Source organism: Arabidopsis lyrata, assembly GCF_000004255.2.
Source record: "Arabidopsis lyrata subsp. lyrata unplaced genomic scaffold ARALYscaffold_1, whole genome shotgun sequence".
Taxonomy (NCBI): Eukaryota; Viridiplantae; Streptophyta; class Magnoliopsida; order Brassicales; family Brassicaceae; genus Arabidopsis; species Arabidopsis lyrata.
In genome coordinates this window covers 30,664,169-30,681,418 of record NW_003302555.1, presented here as the reverse complement: position 1 = coordinate 30,681,418, position 17,250 = coordinate 30,664,169, and the positions used below count along the sequence as shown (strand labels likewise).

At 37.1% G+C, this 17,250-nt stretch overlaps 3 protein-coding genes across 5 annotated transcripts; 2 read left to right on the top strand and 1 right to left on the bottom strand.

Annotated features, from left to right (window-relative positions):
* Window positions 1–1,994: 1,994 nt before the first annotated feature.
* On the top strand, window positions 1,995–6,383 carry LOC9330647 (serine/threonine-protein kinase Nek1). 3 transcript variants are annotated; one of them, XM_021014299.1, is made up of 15 exons: window positions 1,995–2,106; window positions 2,488–2,602; window positions 2,692–2,758; window positions 2,835–2,900; window positions 2,987–3,033; window positions 3,155–3,200; window positions 3,281–3,361; window positions 3,446–3,488; window positions 3,568–3,617; window positions 3,707–3,788; window positions 4,352–4,401; window positions 4,476–4,549; window positions 4,632–4,683; window positions 4,764–5,177; window positions 5,471–6,383. In XM_021014299.1, exons 2-15 carry the CDS (start codon window positions 2,517–2,519, stop codon window positions 6,149–6,151), a joined length of 1,839 nt encoding a protein of 612 aa, XP_020869958.1. In that variant the 5' UTR covers window positions 1,995–2,106; window positions 2,488–2,516; the 3' UTR covers window positions 6,152–6,383. The 3 variants fall into 3 exon arrangements, with proteins under 3 accessions (XP_020869958.1, XP_020869957.1, XP_020869959.1); XM_021014300.1 differs by lacking the exon at window positions 1,995–2,106 and adding an exon at window positions 2,191–2,208; XM_021014298.1 differs by lacking the exon at window positions 1,995–2,106 and having other exon boundaries at window positions 2,129–2,602.
* A 1,994-nt stretch (window positions 6,384–8,377) lies between these two features.
* Window positions 8,378–9,225, top strand: LOC9327963 (rubredoxin). The gene has a single exon (XM_002894539.2). It carries the CDS (start codon window positions 8,556–8,558, stop codon window positions 9,141–9,143), a length of 588 nt encoding a protein of 195 aa, XP_002894585.1. The 5' UTR covers window positions 8,378–8,555; the 3' UTR covers window positions 9,144–9,225.
* A 97-nt stretch (window positions 9,226–9,322) lies between these two features.
* Window positions 9,323–16,197, bottom strand: LOC110224774 (5'-3' exoribonuclease 4). The gene is made up of 22 exons (XM_021011818.1): window positions 15,799–16,197; window positions 14,894–14,996; window positions 14,742–14,818; window positions 14,462–14,653; window positions 14,190–14,309; window positions 14,012–14,074; window positions 13,797–13,931; window positions 13,513–13,677; window positions 13,207–13,284; window positions 12,881–12,967; window positions 12,691–12,771; window positions 12,472–12,567; window positions 12,086–12,156; window positions 11,731–11,859; window positions 11,574–11,650; window positions 11,442–11,482; window positions 11,256–11,330; window positions 10,897–11,048; window positions 10,696–10,800; window positions 10,523–10,598; window positions 10,267–10,349; window positions 9,323–10,180 (listed from the first exon to the last, which is right to left on the bottom strand). The coding sequence occupies exons 1-22, from the start codon at window positions 16,003–16,005 to the stop codon at window positions 9,547–9,549; spliced, it is 2,847 nt and encodes a 948-aa protein (XP_020867477.1). The 5' UTR covers window positions 16,006–16,197; the 3' UTR covers window positions 9,323–9,546.
* Between the last annotated feature and the right edge of the window lie 1,053 nt (window positions 16,198–17,250).

Genomic DNA, 17,250 nt, shown 5'->3' with positions numbered 1-17,250 from the left:
CTTATTCAACATACTGTTCGCATAAAAAAAGGCCGAAGCGAGGAGAATATTATTCGAGGTTCGCGGCAGCGTCAAGACGCAGGAGTTCGGAGTCAACAAGAAAGAGTTCGGAAGATCCACGCGAAGCCCAAGATAGTTCAAATTCAAGCCGTTTCGGTCAAATTGTAACCAACATGATTAATGCGGATCAATGCAATTATGAGCAGTAAATGACCGCATTGATCATGTTTTCTCTATAAAAACAACCTCAAACGCATGTGTTTGAGGAGAGAACAACTTTTTCTCTCTTACGATCAAATAATACAGCATACTCTTTCTTTTACAATTTTGCAAGGCTTTTTACTATTTTATTCTTGCCAAGTTCTTTCGCTTTATTTAGTTTCTTGGTTACTTTCCTTTTCAAATCCTTATTTTCATTTGTTGATTTTAGAGTTTTTCTCCACAAAAATACTTAAAGACAATCGAGTGTGAATCCTACATCCACACGAAGAGTGGTGATTATTTTGAGACAGGCTAGATGTCTACCCTCTATTAACAAGCTGGAGGAAAATATCTGGTCTTTACAAACAGCTCCTAAGATTAAGATTTTTTTGTGGAGAGCCTTGTCTGGTGCCTTCGTTGTGAGTGAGCAGTTTGCTAAGAGGGATATGGAGAACGATGTGAGATGTCAGGTTTGTGGGGATGAACCAGAATCCACCAATCATGTTCTCTTTAACTGTGGTTTGGCGAGGCATGTTTGGGCGTTGTCGAGGGTGCCTGCACCTAGAGGTGGCTTTGAAATGAGTTCTATGTTGGCTAATTTCTAATTTATTTATGAATTACATTTGGATAAAAGATTGGATCTTAGAACCAAAAAGAGTTTTCCCTGGATTTTGTGGAGAATATGGAAAATAGAAACAAGTTTTTCTTTGAAAACTTGTGTTTCAGTCCTTAAGATTCGATTGTCAAAATTTGGGAAGATGTGGATGAGTGGTTTGTTGCACAAGAGGTGTCGTGGGAGCCTGAGGAGGTGGCGGACCTGGGATCTGTTTCAAAGGAAAAGACGTGGCTGCCTCCCCCACCTTAATGGGTCAAGTGTAATGTGGGTTTGTCTTGGTCCAATAAAAACAAATTGGGTGGTGGTGCTTGGGTGGTACGACGAGAGGATGGTAAGGTGATTGTACATAGTAGAAAAGTGTTTTGTGGTTTGAACAATAAGAAAGTGGTCATGCTTATGTGTTTGACTTGGGCCAAGGATGCTATGTTTAATCTTAAAATGAAGAAGGTTATTTTTGCGGCTCAGGCGCATGATGTCTTTGGTGCGATGACTAGACTTACACCATGGCCTTCTTTCTCTAATCAGGTGGTGGAGATTAAACATTTTTTGGATAAGATTGAAAACTGGAAACTGGAGGTGGTAAGTTTAAATGCTAATAGAGGTTCTTCTCTCATTGCGCAAAGTGTTACTTCGGATGCAAGATTTCATGACTATGTGGTTGCAGATCACCCTCAATGGCTGCATAGGGTTTTTGAAGATAAGAGACTTTCCTCTTTAGCTCATTGATGTTCTGTTTCAGTTGTGTTTATCTTTGACTAATATTTTTTGGTGTTTAAAGGAGTTGATTCTTTTTTTTAAAGTTGGTACATCTTGAATGTTTCAAAATTGTGTTGTAACTTATTCTTTATCATTCTAATATATATTTCCAGAAGGAAAAAAAAAAAAAAAAAAAAAAAATTTGTCTCCCTTTAGCCCACCAAAAAAAAAGAAGGTTGAATACTCATCCTTAATTTTGAAAATATAAAAGAATTCATTTTGGAAACGTTATATAATAAAAAGTCTAAAAATAAAATGAAAAATTTAATGTTAGCTTTGAAAAGAAAATTCATTTAATTCTGTGTTATATGACTCTTATTACCACAGCATATGAGAGCTTAAAAAAACAAATTCATCTAATTATGATGTCACATAAAAGCCACCATTAATGGATCTAAAGTTTCTTTAACTTGTCCACTATCTCTCTACCAAATTTGTCATCTTCGTCCCCACAAATCACTCTCCCAAATAGCTTTCTTCTCTTACCATTAACTCTTAAACTCTCGCCATCAGATCTTTCTCTGATTTCTTGGGTCAGTTTTCATGTATCTTCATTGTTTGCTCTGTCTTGTTGCGTTCTAGACATCCATTGTTCTGTCTATCTCTGTAATTTTTCTCTAGGGTTTTCAAATTTGGTACTAATTTCAAATTTGAATGCAAGTAGATTATTTCAGAGTAACTTGTTTAGTTGAACCTCAAATACATGTGGAATAAGTATTTGATTCTTTGGCCACAAAGTTAATTTCTCTTCTAATGTAACTTAAAAGCTATATCTGATGGTTTCTCTGTTGTTATTTTCATTTGCTTACTCAAATGTAAACTTGACTTGGGGTTTACATTGTTGTGTCTTATTCTCCTTGTTTTTAATGTAATCATGAAGTATCACACTGTTATTTTTGTATTTACCTTTCTAGGTTCCAGGTGAGAAAATAAAAAGCTAGAAATGGAACAATATGAGATTCTTGAGCAAATTGGAAAAGGATCTTTTGGGTCAGCTCTTTTAGTGAGACATAAGCATGAGAAGAAAAAGTGAGACATGCTATCTTCTTTTGCTGCCTCTTATTGTTTTACTTAAAGAAAGTTTGAAATTTCTGATGTCATGTATTGGTTTTCATTAGATATGTATTGAAAAAGATCCGTCTTGCCCGGCAAACTCAGAGGACCAGACGGTCTGCACATCAAGAGGTTGGTATTCTTGTTCTATCAGTTCTGAACCTTTTAATGCTCTCTGTATAACAAGTTTTATCATTTCTTTGAGTAGATGGAGCTTATCTCGAAAATGCTTCATCCATTTATTGTGGAATACAAAGATTCTTGGGTGGAAAAGGTAAGACAGACTTTCTGACTTAGATAAAAGTTTATATCATTCCACACCTCTTGAGCTGATAAAGCTTTTTGTATTGTTTCTCTTAGGCTTGCTATGTGTGCATCGTCATAGGTTATTGTGAAGGAGGGGACATGTTAGTTTTTTGTCTTTAATTTTGTTTGTTTCAACCTTTCTTTATGTAACTTCTCCCATTTTGGCTTACTTATATAGTTATATAGATAATGACGCAGCCTCACATTCCTCTTATGCTACAGGGCACAAGCTATCAAGAAATCCAATGGCGTGCATTTTTCAGAAGAGGTGTGAAGATCTTAATTTGTCTCTGCTTCTCTTGAACTTTTTATCTGATTTACATATTATTGTATTCTGTGCTTCTTCAGAAACTGTGCAAGTGGCTTGTTCAGCTTCTGATGGGCCTTGAGTACTTACACTCTAACCATATTCTTCATCGTGATGTCAAGGTATCATTCTCATGTTGCTATCTCCACAACACAAAGCTAAAAGCTGAGACTGTTTATATGCTAATATTTTGTATTTCTGTCCAGTGTTCTAACATATTCTTGACCAAGGAGCAAGATATACGCCTTGGTAAGCTTCTCTTTGCTTTTTCTTGTCGACCCATCATCAGAAAAATATAGAAATATCAACCTAATTATTGCTATTACAGGTGATTTTGGTTTAGCCAAGATTCTAACATCCGACAATCTCACTTCCTCCGTGAGTTCTATAGTTACTCTATCGTGTGCATATCTGCCACCGTGTTTCCTTTACATCACTTCTAAGATTCTTTATCCTATGAATGTCAGGTTGTCGGGACTCCCAGCTATATGTGCCCTGAGCTTCTAGCTGATATACCTTATGGTTCTAAATCTGACATTTGGTCTTTAGGTGCGTTTTTTCTGCATCTAGTAGTGGATTGTTAAGTTCACTTATTTGCTACATAAGGAAGCAGTAATCTATCTCTTTGTGCTTGTACTACTAAAGCTTTATGCTAGAAAAAGATTACTGCAATTTAGTTTTCATGAGGTTTCTAAGAAGTCTTCATCAATCATAAGGAAGACTGAAGAGAGTTCTGATGAAGTCTTGTGTTCTCTTGGTTGCTAGATCATTCTAAGTCGCCTAATGTAAAAGCCTTGGATTGTAGCAGAAGGACCAGCTGTGTTAACTGACTAAATATGTTAATTAGTTTGAGGGTCTCCTTTATAAATACTAGATGCAGAGAGATTGTGAGAGGTTTTAACTCTTAAGTGATTTGGGGTATGGTGGCTTGGTAGAGTAAGCGACTCTCTCGTACTAAACCCTAGTTGGTTCTTTTATTCAGAGTCTGATGTGAGAAACAAAAAAAATCATTCTGAAATATACCAATTTCATCTTAACAAACATATCGCATGTGTTGCAAAATATGTATCCTTGGATGATTTACTTACCGACACATAAATTTCTTACTGCAGGATGCTGTATATATGAAATGGCTTATCTTAAGCCGGCATTTAAAGCATTTGTAAGTTATGTACTAGAAACATATCCATCTTTGATGCATTTTCATCATGATACTTATTAAAATATATTTGTTAGGATATGCAAGCACTGATTAATAAGATAAACAAGACGATTGTGGCTCCGCTCCCTGCAAAATATTCTGGTTCATTGTAAGTTTCGAGTTTTGTCTTGCTTATACCTTCATATATATCTTGGTTTGTTTACATTGCTATTTTCTAAACCTTTTTTCAGCCGAAGTCTTGTCAAAAGCATGCTGCGAAAAAACCCAGAAGTTCGGCCATCTGTATGTATAACCTTAGCTAGTTAGTTGATATACTTAATTGGAAATGTTTGTTAACTATGAGAAGTATAAAATTATCACAGGCCTCAGATTTACTTAGACGTCCACATCTTCAGCCTTATGTTCTGGATGTCAAACTCAGGCTCAATAACCTGAGGCGCAAAACATTACCGCCTCAATGGCCAGATTCTAAGAGAATTATGAAGAGAGCTCATTTTTCTGAACCCGCTGTCACTTGTCCAGCCTTTGGAGAACGACAACATAGTTCTCTATGGAATGACAGAGCTTTGAATCCCGAAGCTGAAGAAGACACTGCATCTTCTATCAAATGTATAAGTCGCAGAATTTCAGATTTATCAATTGAGAGCAGCAGTAAAAGAACAGTGATATGTAAGCAAGTTGCTTCAAGTGCTTCTAAGGTCTCAAAGTATCCTCTTGCAAAATCTTCAGTGACATCCAGAAGAATCATGGAAACTGGAAGGAGATTCGAACACTTGGTAATTACTCACTCCTTTTTGTTATCTTAGAATCAGTGACCAAAAATAACACAGATTTCCATTGGAAAAAAAACGCTGCGACAAAATGATCGTTATAAACTCACAGTTGGTGTTACATGGCTGCCAATATCATTACCAGAAAATCCTCTTCTGTTATATTTCTCTACATGTCTCATGTTTCCAAACACCAAAAAGCTTTACTTGATAGCTATCTCTGGACCTTCTATGCATTGTCTTGTAGAACTGATACCTTAAACACTAATGATCATGGTTGCCTATTGCTCGGTGTTCAGCATCCGGTTTCAGGTGGTGGTACTACCAGCAAGATAATTCCATCAGCTCGCCGGACTTCTCTACCACTGACGAAAAGGGCTACAAACCAAGAAGCTGCAGCTTACAACCGAACAGTTGGAATCTTGCAGAATGTGAAGTCTCCAGAATATTCCATTAATGAGCCACAAGTTGATAAGATTGCCATTTTCCCATTAGCTCCATATGAACAAGACATCTTCTTTACTCCCATGCAAAGGAAAACATCGTCCAAAAGCTCCTCTGTCTCAGACCGCTCTGTAACAAAAGACAAATGCACAGTTCAAACTCATACGACTTGGCAGGGAATCCAACTCAATATGGTAGACAACATAAGCGACGGGTCATCATCATCTGATCAGAATGCAACTGCTGGTGCATCAAGCCAGACCACATCCTCTACTACAAGAAGATGTCGGTTTGACCCATCATCGTATCGTCAACGGGCTGATGCTTTGGAAGGGTTGCTTGAGTTTAGTGCCAGATTATTACAAGAAGGGAGATATGATGAACTCAACGTGTTGCTGAAGCCTTTTGGCCCTGGTAAGGTGTCTCCCAGAGAAACCGCGATATGGATCGCAAAGAGCTTGAAGGAGAATCGTGAAAAGTCGAAAATGGTAAATCTAAATGTTTCTAGAGAGATACCACCTGTGGGTTTCCTCTGACAGGCTTCACTTTGTCTTAACGTTCGGTTTAGTTCGGTTTTAGCTGGGATATGCTTTTGTAGAGTTGGTTTAGGTTTGATTGCTGACACTTTTAAAAGATGAGTAACAGTATTAGTAGGATGGTCTTTGCTTGAGCCGAACCAGTAGCTTTGCATATGTAATTTGTACACTTAGTGTTGACACGTTTTATAACTTGTATTAATATAGACTTCAAAAAAGTTTCCAATCTCTATATTTGTTTTCCCTGCTGTGGTAATCACTAATCCACATTTTCCTTGCTATGGTGTGAATTCACAATTCATCTGGCTATTTTCTTTGGTTTTAACTTTTTCATATTTCCATACAAAATGGATTGTGTAATTTATAATGTATTGTGAGAAATTTTGGGCCAGTTTACTGGTTTATCACAAAACCTCTAACTCGCTAATTTTGCAACTTTACCATCCACTTCCAAAAAAATGCAGATTAATCATATGAAATAAAAAATAATGCGTAATGTAACTTTTTTTTTTTGCTACTGTCAAGTTTGTAAAATTTTGAGGAATAACATGTCAAATAGAAGGCCTCAAGACGATGAGTTCAACTCTACCTTTAGAATTTTAAAAAGCTAATGTATGTGACCATGAAAACGTTTAGTATAAGGGTTATATTGCGTATTATATTTGAATTCGTATGATTAATCTGTATTTTTGAGGTGAAGGATAAAGTTGCAAAAATTGGTGAGCTGGAAGTTTTTTTGCACAAAATCCTTTATTAATCGAGGTTTTCTTTTTGCCATCAAATTTTTTTGACATTCACGAAAACAAAAGCCCTGAAAAGATAATTGAAAATTGGAACTATTATATATTTTTTTTAAAATGTCATAGTTAAACGTATTAGTTGAAATCAAATGAGCCTGAAAGTTTGTGTAGTATAACAACTGAAAATTTATTCAATCATAAATTTTAATAGAATTGAAATCCAACCAATGTTCGTTGTTATTCAATTAATGATACTAAATCAGGCTTTATAATTTGGTGTTAGGGATAATCTGAATCTGATATTGAGATATCGGAATTCACACAAATAGTTTCTTAAAAATGATATCAAATTTTAAATCTTAAAATTGTAAGACTTTGAGAGTTGAATTTAAATTCATGATTCATGATTGATTATTAACACCCCCTCGTTAGTTTGTGAAGAATGAGTTTTGGTGGTAAAAATTGGTGTAGTCTAGCAATGTTAATCCTAAATTTAATTTTAACGGAAAAAAAAAAATATATATATATATATATGCAATAAAATAAAATGTATCTAAACAATTACACAATGGCATACGTGTGTTTGGTTTAAAGGCGCCACTCCAAAACACGCTTTCATGATGTGGATCGCCCAGCTAGACAGATTACCCACAAAAACTCGCTTGGCTTCTTGGGGGATGATGATTTATACTACTTGTTGCTTATGCAATTCGCATGATGAGTCGCAGGATCACATATTTCTAGATTTTTCTTATGTTATTACGGTGTGGAATCAGGTTTTGTCAAGACTTGATCTCAATCCCATGTTGTTCCAATCTTGGACTGCGTTAACAGACTGATTAAAGCTTGATTCTGCTAGAGCCCCAACTCTGCTGCGGAAACTCGCGACTCAGGCCATTGTCTACGGCATATGGAAACAGAGAAACAACATGGTTCACAACCTCCAAGTCATTCCAGCCTCGACAGTTTTCAAGGAAATTGACAAACTAGTTCGTTACTCGATTTCAGCAAGAATACACAGACGCAACTTCTCCGGACTGATTCAATTGTGGCTCCGATAAAGAATCTCATAATTCTCTTGTTTATACTTCTTTGTTTGTTTGTTTGGGGATGTGCCTTTAGTCAAGTGGTTAAGTCCATTCGACTCCGCCTTCACCACCGGAGTTCGACTCCACTAAGTCGCGTTATCCCGCGTAGTAGGGATTGGCTATGGATCGGACCTTGTCGATCCAAAGATGTCGAAAAAAAAAAAAAATACTTTTTTGTTTTTTATCTTTCTTTGGGCAAGGTAGTAATTATCTAGGTCTAACTTCTTGTAAGCCTCAACTTTCATTCCTTAATGATATTTACAAATTATAAAAAAAATGGATATGCTGATACTTTTGTTTTAGTTAAAATTTTTAAAATGGATATGCCAATACTTGAAATTTTTTTTTCGCTAAAATCCCTAATTTTTTTTAACAAAATACAATTTATATCCGATAAAAGTTTTTGGGGGTAAGTAAAGAAATAAGATATATTGAATGAAAAAAGGCCACGTGGTTGTCACAATGCTTTTCAAAAATCTTATCCAAGCATAAGTCTCCTTCGTACCTCTCGTCTCCGATGGATCCTTCTTCTCTAACAATGACCAAACTCAGAAATTATAAGAAGTAAAGACAATCATGGCGAGTGCTACCTTCTCCTTCTGCCCTCTCTCTCAATCCCATTCCCATTATTCTCTCATCAAACCGACACCGTTTCTCAGATATGGCAAGAAACTACACCATCTTCACCACCACCTCTTCATCACCATCTCTTACCCAACTCACCATTCTCGTTACCTCGCTGTCTCAAGAGACGATGCCACGACGCCTCTTGCTTCATCCGACCAAACCCAAGAAACAGAGACCCAAGAAGTGGAAGACACTATAGAGAAACGAAGAATGGAGGAGAAGTTTGCAGTTCTAAACACTGGGATCTATGAGTGTAGATCATGTGGTTACAAGTACGATGAATCAGCGGGTGACCCATCGTACCCGATCCCACCAGGTTTTCAGTTTGATAAGTTGCCTGAAGATTGGAGATGTCCAACGTGTGGAGCTGCTCAGAGTTTCTTTGAGAGTAAAATGGTTGAGATTGCTGGTTTTGCTCAGAATCAGCAATATGGACTTGGTGGCAATGCTCTTACTTCTGGTCAGAAGACTGGATTAATCTTTGGCTCTCTCTTACTCTTCTTCATGCTTTTTTTGAGCGGCTATTTCATCCAATAATTATGTTAACGATGATACCAATTTTTATAATGTTTCAATACACCATTATTCTCATCAATATGATTCTACCATCCATTCTATCGAAAAGCCTGGTCAGAAGAACCTTAGTCTATCAATGTTACTTACTCCAGTGGTAGATATATTCTTACTCAGATCCGGAAACCAATAGAGAAATGCTGTAGAAGAAGGAAGAGAGAGTCCAATATCAAATTGCCAAAAGCTGTCTAAAGACTCTAAAACAAGTTTAATGTAAATAAATATATATATATAACAAAAGAAATGTCCAAAAGGTACATTGTACATTTGCCTTTAGCCAGAAATTTAAGAAAACTGATGGCAGAAAATGCTGCGGAACGTTGCATCGTACCTGTACAGAGAAACCTCCATTGCCTCAACTAAAATCTCATTCGTTTGTGCCTCGATGACTTTGTTGTGTCTTGGCCTGATAAATTACTTTCTTTACCGGTTTTCCATTTGTTTCGCCATACCCAACTCCTTCCCTATAGTATCCACCGACAAAATTACCACCTGGCTGTGTACCGATCCATTGGGTGGGCGGTGAAGGCAACCGGTTCAAATTTGCATTAGCAGCTTCTGTATAACTTGAATACAATTGTTTGCTTCTGCCGTTATCTTCTATCGATAAACCAGATATTCCAGCTCTAAGTCCACCACGGTTCTGCTGTTCTGCTACTATCTTGGAGTTGTAGTTCCGGTTATAGTCTTGTGATCCATTTGATGGACCAGGATACCTTGGACCGTTGCTAAACGTTCCCTGTGAGCTATTGTTATACTTTCCATAGTAGTAATAGCTCGAGTCATCATCATAAGCTTTCCTGTATGGAGAGGGACCCGGTGCTCTTGGTCTATTGACTCCACCATAATAATGATTACCCGGTACATTTCGGTAGTATCCGTTTGGGTCAATTAATCCTGAAGCCGCACCAGTAGAGGATTTCATGTTAAGGGTGTTTTTGATCAGACGATGAGCTGCTTCTCCCAGCGAAGGCCCAGCTATAGCTCCAGCTACTTGTGGCCTGCACAATAGATATATCATATGGTTCTTTTAACATACTTCACAATATGGTCTTCAAAGTATCAGTCTGTAGTATAATCTCCTTACCTATCTCGGGCTTGTCGGCGTCGGTTGCTATTGTCTTCATGCCATAAAAGAGGAAATGGTTTTATATCTGCTGACGTCAAGATCTGCCAATTGAACTTCCATAAGAACACTTGTTTTGCAATGAAATATTCAGCAGATAAGAAAACATTGACATTTGACATTCTCCTATACACTAATAAAAAAACCCTAAGTTTCTTTTTCTTTTAATGCCAGAGATGGACTACTATTCATGAAGAATTCCTTTGGGGAACCATACCTTGTCCGGAATGATCGCTCCTCTTGGTGGTTCTGAGATATGAGAGTGTTTGGCAGGACACAGGTATGTAACATTTCTGGAAAATGTAGAGGAAAATCTAAGTGAGTAAATCAAGACTTCATCAATTTCATAAAACAATAACTTGTGAAGCACAAGAAGCACAAGAAACGAACAAGGCTCGGTTCTGCTCAATGCATGGCAAACCATTAACAGGGGAATCCACTCTAGTTTGGAACCCATTCCTTTCACTAAACCAAAGAAAACCGTTCATTCCTTGGCTGCAACAAACACAAAAGAATTGAGGATTAAGAACAAGATCGATATCCAGATTCCACACGGCTTGTTAATTATCAATTTAGCCAATCAAAGCTAACCTAGAATTCGGGTCAATCATCCATGGAAGACATTCATGTGGTGGCAAGTGCTGGTAGATATGGTAGTACTGCAGGATCCGCTGGCCCAGAGGATGAGCGGGGTGTACGTATAACAAATCAAGCATCACACTGTTGCGTTGCCGTTCTTCCACCTGCAAGATGGATCCATACTGTAATTAATCACTTTCAATTCTAGTCACCGCACGCTGCAATGAAAACTGATTGCTAGAGCAATCTAAGCTGTAAAGCTACTTTATAACTAACAAAAAAAACATTCTTAATTATAGTTTCCTTGGAGAGAATGAAGTTTTGACCAAAACAATATGCATATGTAATTCGAGTAAAGCTTCAGTTCAAACCGTTAGCGTTTCTTCAAGCTTCCTTGTAGCAGCTAACAATAGTTTCTCCTCAATGAAAGGAAGTTTTGCAATACCCTGGATCACATCAAATTGAAAACACACAACATCAATAGCTGAAGAACAGAATAAACAGTCTCGGCATGATAACACTATCATTATAACCACAGAACACAGAAAAGCATGAACCTGCCAGGCGAAGCGCTTTCCATTCATGTCAATATCAAAATCTATAAACAGAATGAGAGCTTATGAGTGTCCACTATCCAGCATAATACATAGGAAAACAACAATACATATATATTCACCACCAACAATTACCAGCAGGGTAAAATTTCAGGATCGGGGATGAGGGATCAGTCATTAACTTCCGGTATTCTCCAGGCAGAGCATTTGAGCTGCAACAACCAAGAAGCATAATTTACATCACCACAGGCGCCCAAATATTTATAATAATGGTTCAACAAAAGTGAAGAACCTTGCAGCCGGCAGGGTTCCCATTAACTGGTCTAAAGGTTTAAAGGGCTCTCCAATAAAAAATGTGATTTCCAAATCAGGTAGATTCTTAAGATCTGAAGCAAATGGAGCATAATGGTATGGGTAAAACCTGAAACAATTAGAAGAAACAGTTAGAAAACACAGATTTACATTTAAAATTTGCAACTTAGTAATTTTCAGTAAGTGACATTAGCATCAAGGTCTTTCCTGAGAAGAGACCCATCAGTCTACTATAAAATAAGATATTCCAGTATTTGTTAGAATGCATAGCTCTCATGAGAATAACCTGACATTCTAAATTTCTAATTGTGAACTTTTTGTAAAGTTAGACTTACCATTGCCAAGAGCATACACCTTGGTAGTAGTACCGGCAAACCCAGCACAAACCTTCAACATATTTTAGTACCTACAAGGAAAATAGGTCATCAGTGATCAGACTTGATTACAAGTTAAGGTTCATCCAAAACTGTGTCGGGAGTCATTTCAAGAAAGTAGTTCATATCGCGCAATTATAAAAAGAACAGTGCAAATCTTAAGTGCTAAATTTGGTGGTCAGAAATTTTCAACATGAGAGAGTTAATAGGATGTTAAGAGTCTAAATGCACACAGAACCAAAGTAGCACATGGCCTAAAGAAGCCTTTTTCCAACTTTAGACTTATTATAACAAATCATCAGAGATTCAGAAGGGTGACAGAGAGAGTTAACTGAAGTAAGACTCACCATGTCTTGTTTGATTTGCTCAGTTTCTTCTGGATTGGTCGTATTAAATTTCTCAGCATAATACCTCTCTTTGTAGCCTGGTTCTCCTAATTTAATCTACCCAAAATGAAAGAGCAATTTTAGTCGTACCTCCTAAACTAATTTCCTTGTCTATAAAGATATAAGAATCTCTCCAGCTCACAAGCACATGTAAGATTGCTTTGCCGTAAAGTATTTTACCTTATCGTCTATCGGTTCAGGTGGTACCTCAGATGGGTCTCTTCTTGATCTTTGTTTCATTTCTTCATTGTTATCCATTGACTAATACCAACATCAGCACACCATTAGCCTCACAAGGGTGTGAGCAACCTCAGTCCCTAAAGCCTCCTAATGGTTGTGTAAGGGAAAATAAGGCATAGGTCAGGAATACCTGTTTTATCCGCGTTCTTTTCTGAAATATTTTATCTTCATTTACAGCGACAGCTTGAATGAAATGCTCTACCCTATCTAGTAGAACCTATTAATGCAGAAAAAGAGAAGATTGTTAATGGTAAAAAAACGAAGCCCACGGATATAATGCAGTTCAGATTTTCATTTGTAATCATATAGCAAGACAAAATAGAAGTGAATCAATTGAAGAGAATAGTTTCCACAAGATAACTGACCATTTCTACAGCTCATACAAAATAGGGTATTAAGCAATGTGAAGCAAGAATGAAGTATGGGAGAAGATTAAAAAAAAGACCAATAACTTACCTCACCAGAATCTGTTAGATAGCCTCCCATAGCTGTAAACTCCTTTCTGTAAACATGCATCAGCAAGTTTATAGCCCCCTGAAGTAACAAAGAACTGAGTATAAAGATTTACAATGTTTAAGCTACAGACTTTGTTGTTTTTTGTTCGCTACAGACTATTTTCTCATTGCCTCAATGGCATTGTAGAGCATGAAATAGGATATTTATCTTCCACAAGGCTATTACTATATTTTACAGTCTACACAACCATCATTTTTATGAACAGCCAATCTTTAAAGCAATAGAAAGCTTTCCTCATGTACATACCTCTCGAATTTCCAGGGTAGGCATATGAGGTAGGAAGTCATTGCCAACAAAGAAGCAAAGGAATACAAAGTCGTCTATTATTCTCTCAAAGTTGATCATAAAAGGAGGATCTGGAATGGCCAATTCATATTGCAAATATTCTCGCAACACCCAAATGTTCAGGAACTATTAAAAAAAAAAATTTACATCAGACAAATAAGAGAAAGCTCCAAAACTAAAAGAAAATAATTTTCTATTGTTCACTGCAGCAAGATCTCATGAAGATAACAAGGAAAACTACAAACCTGATATTTTTTCTTGTGGATTGGAATATCAGCTGCTGCATTTGTGCTACCTGATTTTCCAGGGCAATCTGCAGCAAAGTGACCAGTTTGTCCACACACAAAGCATTTCTCTTGTTGCCCAGGGTAAGTGATAACCTGGAATCAGTAAGATGACCCATTATTTGATCCACTGAATATCAAAGAAAATATAGAGCATAGGGGTGGAAATAAGCTACCTCTCTTAAGATGGAAAAGTGAACTTCATGTGTAGCTAAGGAGAGCATTATCAAATCTGCATCCTGCAAAATTATATACAGTTCTTGGCAAATGTAATGTGCAATTTTTTGGAAGAAGCACCAACACCTTATTAAGAAAAGAGGAAGTAAAACAACAACACTGTGGGTTGACACTAACCAGACCGTATAGACAATGCCGTGTATTTGGATCAAAACCAGGAAGATTACGTTGGAGACGAATGTATGACATTATCTTGTGTTCTCCTTCGCCCGGAACATTTGAATCAGAAAGAATAACCTTCAAATAATAATCCACGAATTCTTAGGGAGACAAATTACCTTTAAAACCATAAGTAAAGGGACAACGCTATAAAAAAAGAGGAACTGCAAGAATGCAAAAAAGTCTTGTACAGTTTGGAAATAGCGGCTAAGTTAGATGAAGAGTATCACCTTAACATATCTCCAGCCAGGGTTATGGTTTAACCTAGATTGGATGTAATACTGAAGAGCGACTGACAGTATAGCCATAAAAGGGGTCCCAGGAGTAATGACATTTGAATCACAGGTTTCAGCTTTCTCTTTCGCAGACAAGATTTGGCCCTCCATCTCAAAATCTTTTCTCAACCTCTCTTCTTCAGCTTCCTATACAACCAGATATATTATAAGTAACAGTGACCCATGCAAAGCCATGAGTAAATGTGATATAGAAATAAATATAAAGAGAACATACAGCCTCTGCTGCGTCCTTTGCAGCCCTGAAACGTCGAGAACGCTGCTGATTCATCTTTGCTCTGGGCGCAACTCCATCTGTAACATCATATTTAATCAGATCCAATCTCATAGAGCAAAACAGACAGGGAAGAAGAAGGAAGGCACAAGCACCTATAGCCAAATAAAGAATCTTCCTCGGACGTACTAGAGTAAAAAGATGGTCAATGTACTCAAACATCGATTTAAATACATCATCGTACGTGGCAGGTGCAGGCTGCATTGTAATCAAAATATGATTAGCTAGTAAAATCTGTAATGGAAATCAAGTATCACCATAACACATATTTGCTACGCAAACTCACTCCCATGGATAATAATATCTCCTCAACTCTAATATAAAACTAGTAACATCGCTGTCTCTTATTTCTCTAGTCAAAAACTTAAAAAAAAAAACCGACTATAGACTCGCATACGTGATACATGAACAAAATACACACAGCCAGTTCCATTCAATATCCCAAATAATATATCCAAAGCAGTTTCTAAACTGAACTTTAGATCCCAAAATCTGGTATCACCAAGTTGGCCATTGCTTCTATTGACTTTCTGTAAGCAAATACTCGAAAAGCCACAACTAGGACACTCCTCCCTTCCCCAATAAATGAGCTAAATTATGAACACAAACAACAATCATTTTCTAACCAAAATACCTAACTTAGTGATTTCATTTCTCATACAAGGATACAACAAACAAATCCATGTCCACTTGTGACTGCTTAATACGATCAACTCAAACTCTAATCTAGATCCCCTAAATCTAGTATCAACAAGTTGGCAACTGCTTCCATTGACTTTCCCTAAGCAAAATCGACGAAAAGCAACAACTAGTATACTTCTCCCTCTCCCATAACTGTACTAAATTATGAACACAAACCACAACAATCATCTTCTCCACCAAAATACCTAAACTCAAGTAATTGCATTTCTCATAAAGCAAACAAATCCATAAATACTAGTACTACCTAATACAAATCAACTCAAACCCTAAACCAAAACATTTCCAAGCTATTACATACCTTTCCTTCAGGATGGAAACAAGGATGAATGATACCATTCATATCAAGATACAAATTATCAAACTCGAAGCCGTTAGGGTTAGGTCTGGTGATATCAACAGGAATTAGGACACCACGACCTCCATCGGTAGGTTCTTCTTCAACGACGTCACTAATTGACTTCGGGTATCGGTCGGCGAGCCATCTGTAGAACGCCGGTACTCCCATGGCGGATTCCGATCGGCGATTAGAGAGATCCGAGTGGTGGTGGCTTGTTCGCGATTCAGTTGAAGAAGAAAGATACTAAATATCTTCTAACTTACTATTCTTTAGCTGTCACCAAAGTTGAAAAATGAAGTTAGACATGATTGAGGAGAAGCTTCTTATTTTTCCGATTAACCTCTGAGTTTTTTTTTACCCTATCCGTGAAGTCTCCGGTTCTAATTGTATTTTTGTGTTGGTTTAAATGGGCTTTAACGGGCCGGATTTACTTTACCCGCTTTGCTCAAACGGGTTTATTTGTGGTCTCAAAACTTCAACGTTAGTTTTGGTTTCTGTCAATGTTTTCACGTCCAAGAACTGTTCCGTTTGACCGGTCAACCTGTGATAAGGATACTTCTTTGATTTAAGTTTAGTATTAATATTTAACAATTTTAAAACTAGAAAAGCCTACATCACCTCTAGAGGTGTAACTTTGGGGGATTTCCAATATTTTCATCCTTCTTCTTCTACTCTTCAGCGTCGGAAAAACGGTAAAAATATTTTTGTTGATTATCATCTCTCTTTGTAACTCAAATCAAAGCTTCAATCTTCCTCTTTCCTCTCTGTTTTCTTTGGTTTTATAAAAATTTAAGAATGAAAATTAATGAAGACTCTGCACTTTGGTTCATCCAAAAGCATCTATGACGAGATTAATCCGGTGGTTAATCTGGCTTTGATTTATCTTCAATGGTCTTTGGAGAAGAAGAAACGAAATTAGAAGCTGATTTCTCTGAATCTAACCAAAAGTTCTCCATGTCGAAATTCAAAGCCACGCAGAGACCTCATATCACTCTCTGGAGTTATGTATCGAGACCTGATCATTCCTGAGAATTTTCTGTTTGTTAGTAAAGAGGAAGATTCACTTTTGAAAACGTTCGACTTTGGACTCTATAATAACTTTGTCAATGGAATTCACTAATGTGCAGCTCCAATTATTCATTCACAAAACTATAGCCATGCTTCTAAATATTTTGGTTCAATGAAAGTCTTGTACTCTTGTGAGAAACGAGACCACAGCTGCATCACCCACTCTCTCAACATTAGCATACAACACGTCACCTATCACAATAACATCGTCATCTAATATGATATTAGTCTCCACTTCCTCAGCTGTCTTGTTGCTTGGACTTGCATTATCTTCTTCCCGTGGAGTGTCTTATGTCTAGCTTCTTCCAATGATAATTTCCAAAACTTTTCAACTTGGTAATATGC

Coding starts and splice junctions, on each gene's coding strand:
- LOC9330647 (XM_021014299.1), top strand. CDS start 2,517: ATGGAACAATATGAGATTCTTGAGCAAATTGGAAAAGGATCTTTTGGG. Junction 3,201..3,280: donor GCGTGCATTTTTCAGAAGAG/GTGTGAAGATCT, acceptor GTGCTTCTTCAG/AAACTGTGCAAGTGGCTTGT. Junction 4,684..4,763: donor ACCCAGAAGTTCGGCCATCT/GTATGTATAACC, acceptor AAATTATCACAG/GCCTCAGATTTACTTAGACG.
- LOC9327963 (XM_002894539.2), top strand. CDS start 8,556: ATGGCGAGTGCTACCTTCTCCTTCTGCCCTCTCTCTCAATCCCATTCC.
- LOC110224774 (XM_021011818.1), bottom strand. CDS start 16,005: ATGGGAGTACCGGCGTTCTACAGATGGCTCGCCGACCGATACCCGAAG. Junction 14,654..14,741: donor CAAAGGACGCAGCAGAGGCT/GTATGTTCTCTT, acceptor CTGGTTGTATAG/GAAGCTGAAGAAGAGAGGTT. Junction 11,331..11,441: donor GAAAGCGCTTCGCCTGGCAG/GTTCATGCTTTT, acceptor GATGTGATCCAG/GGTATTGCAAAACTTCCTTT.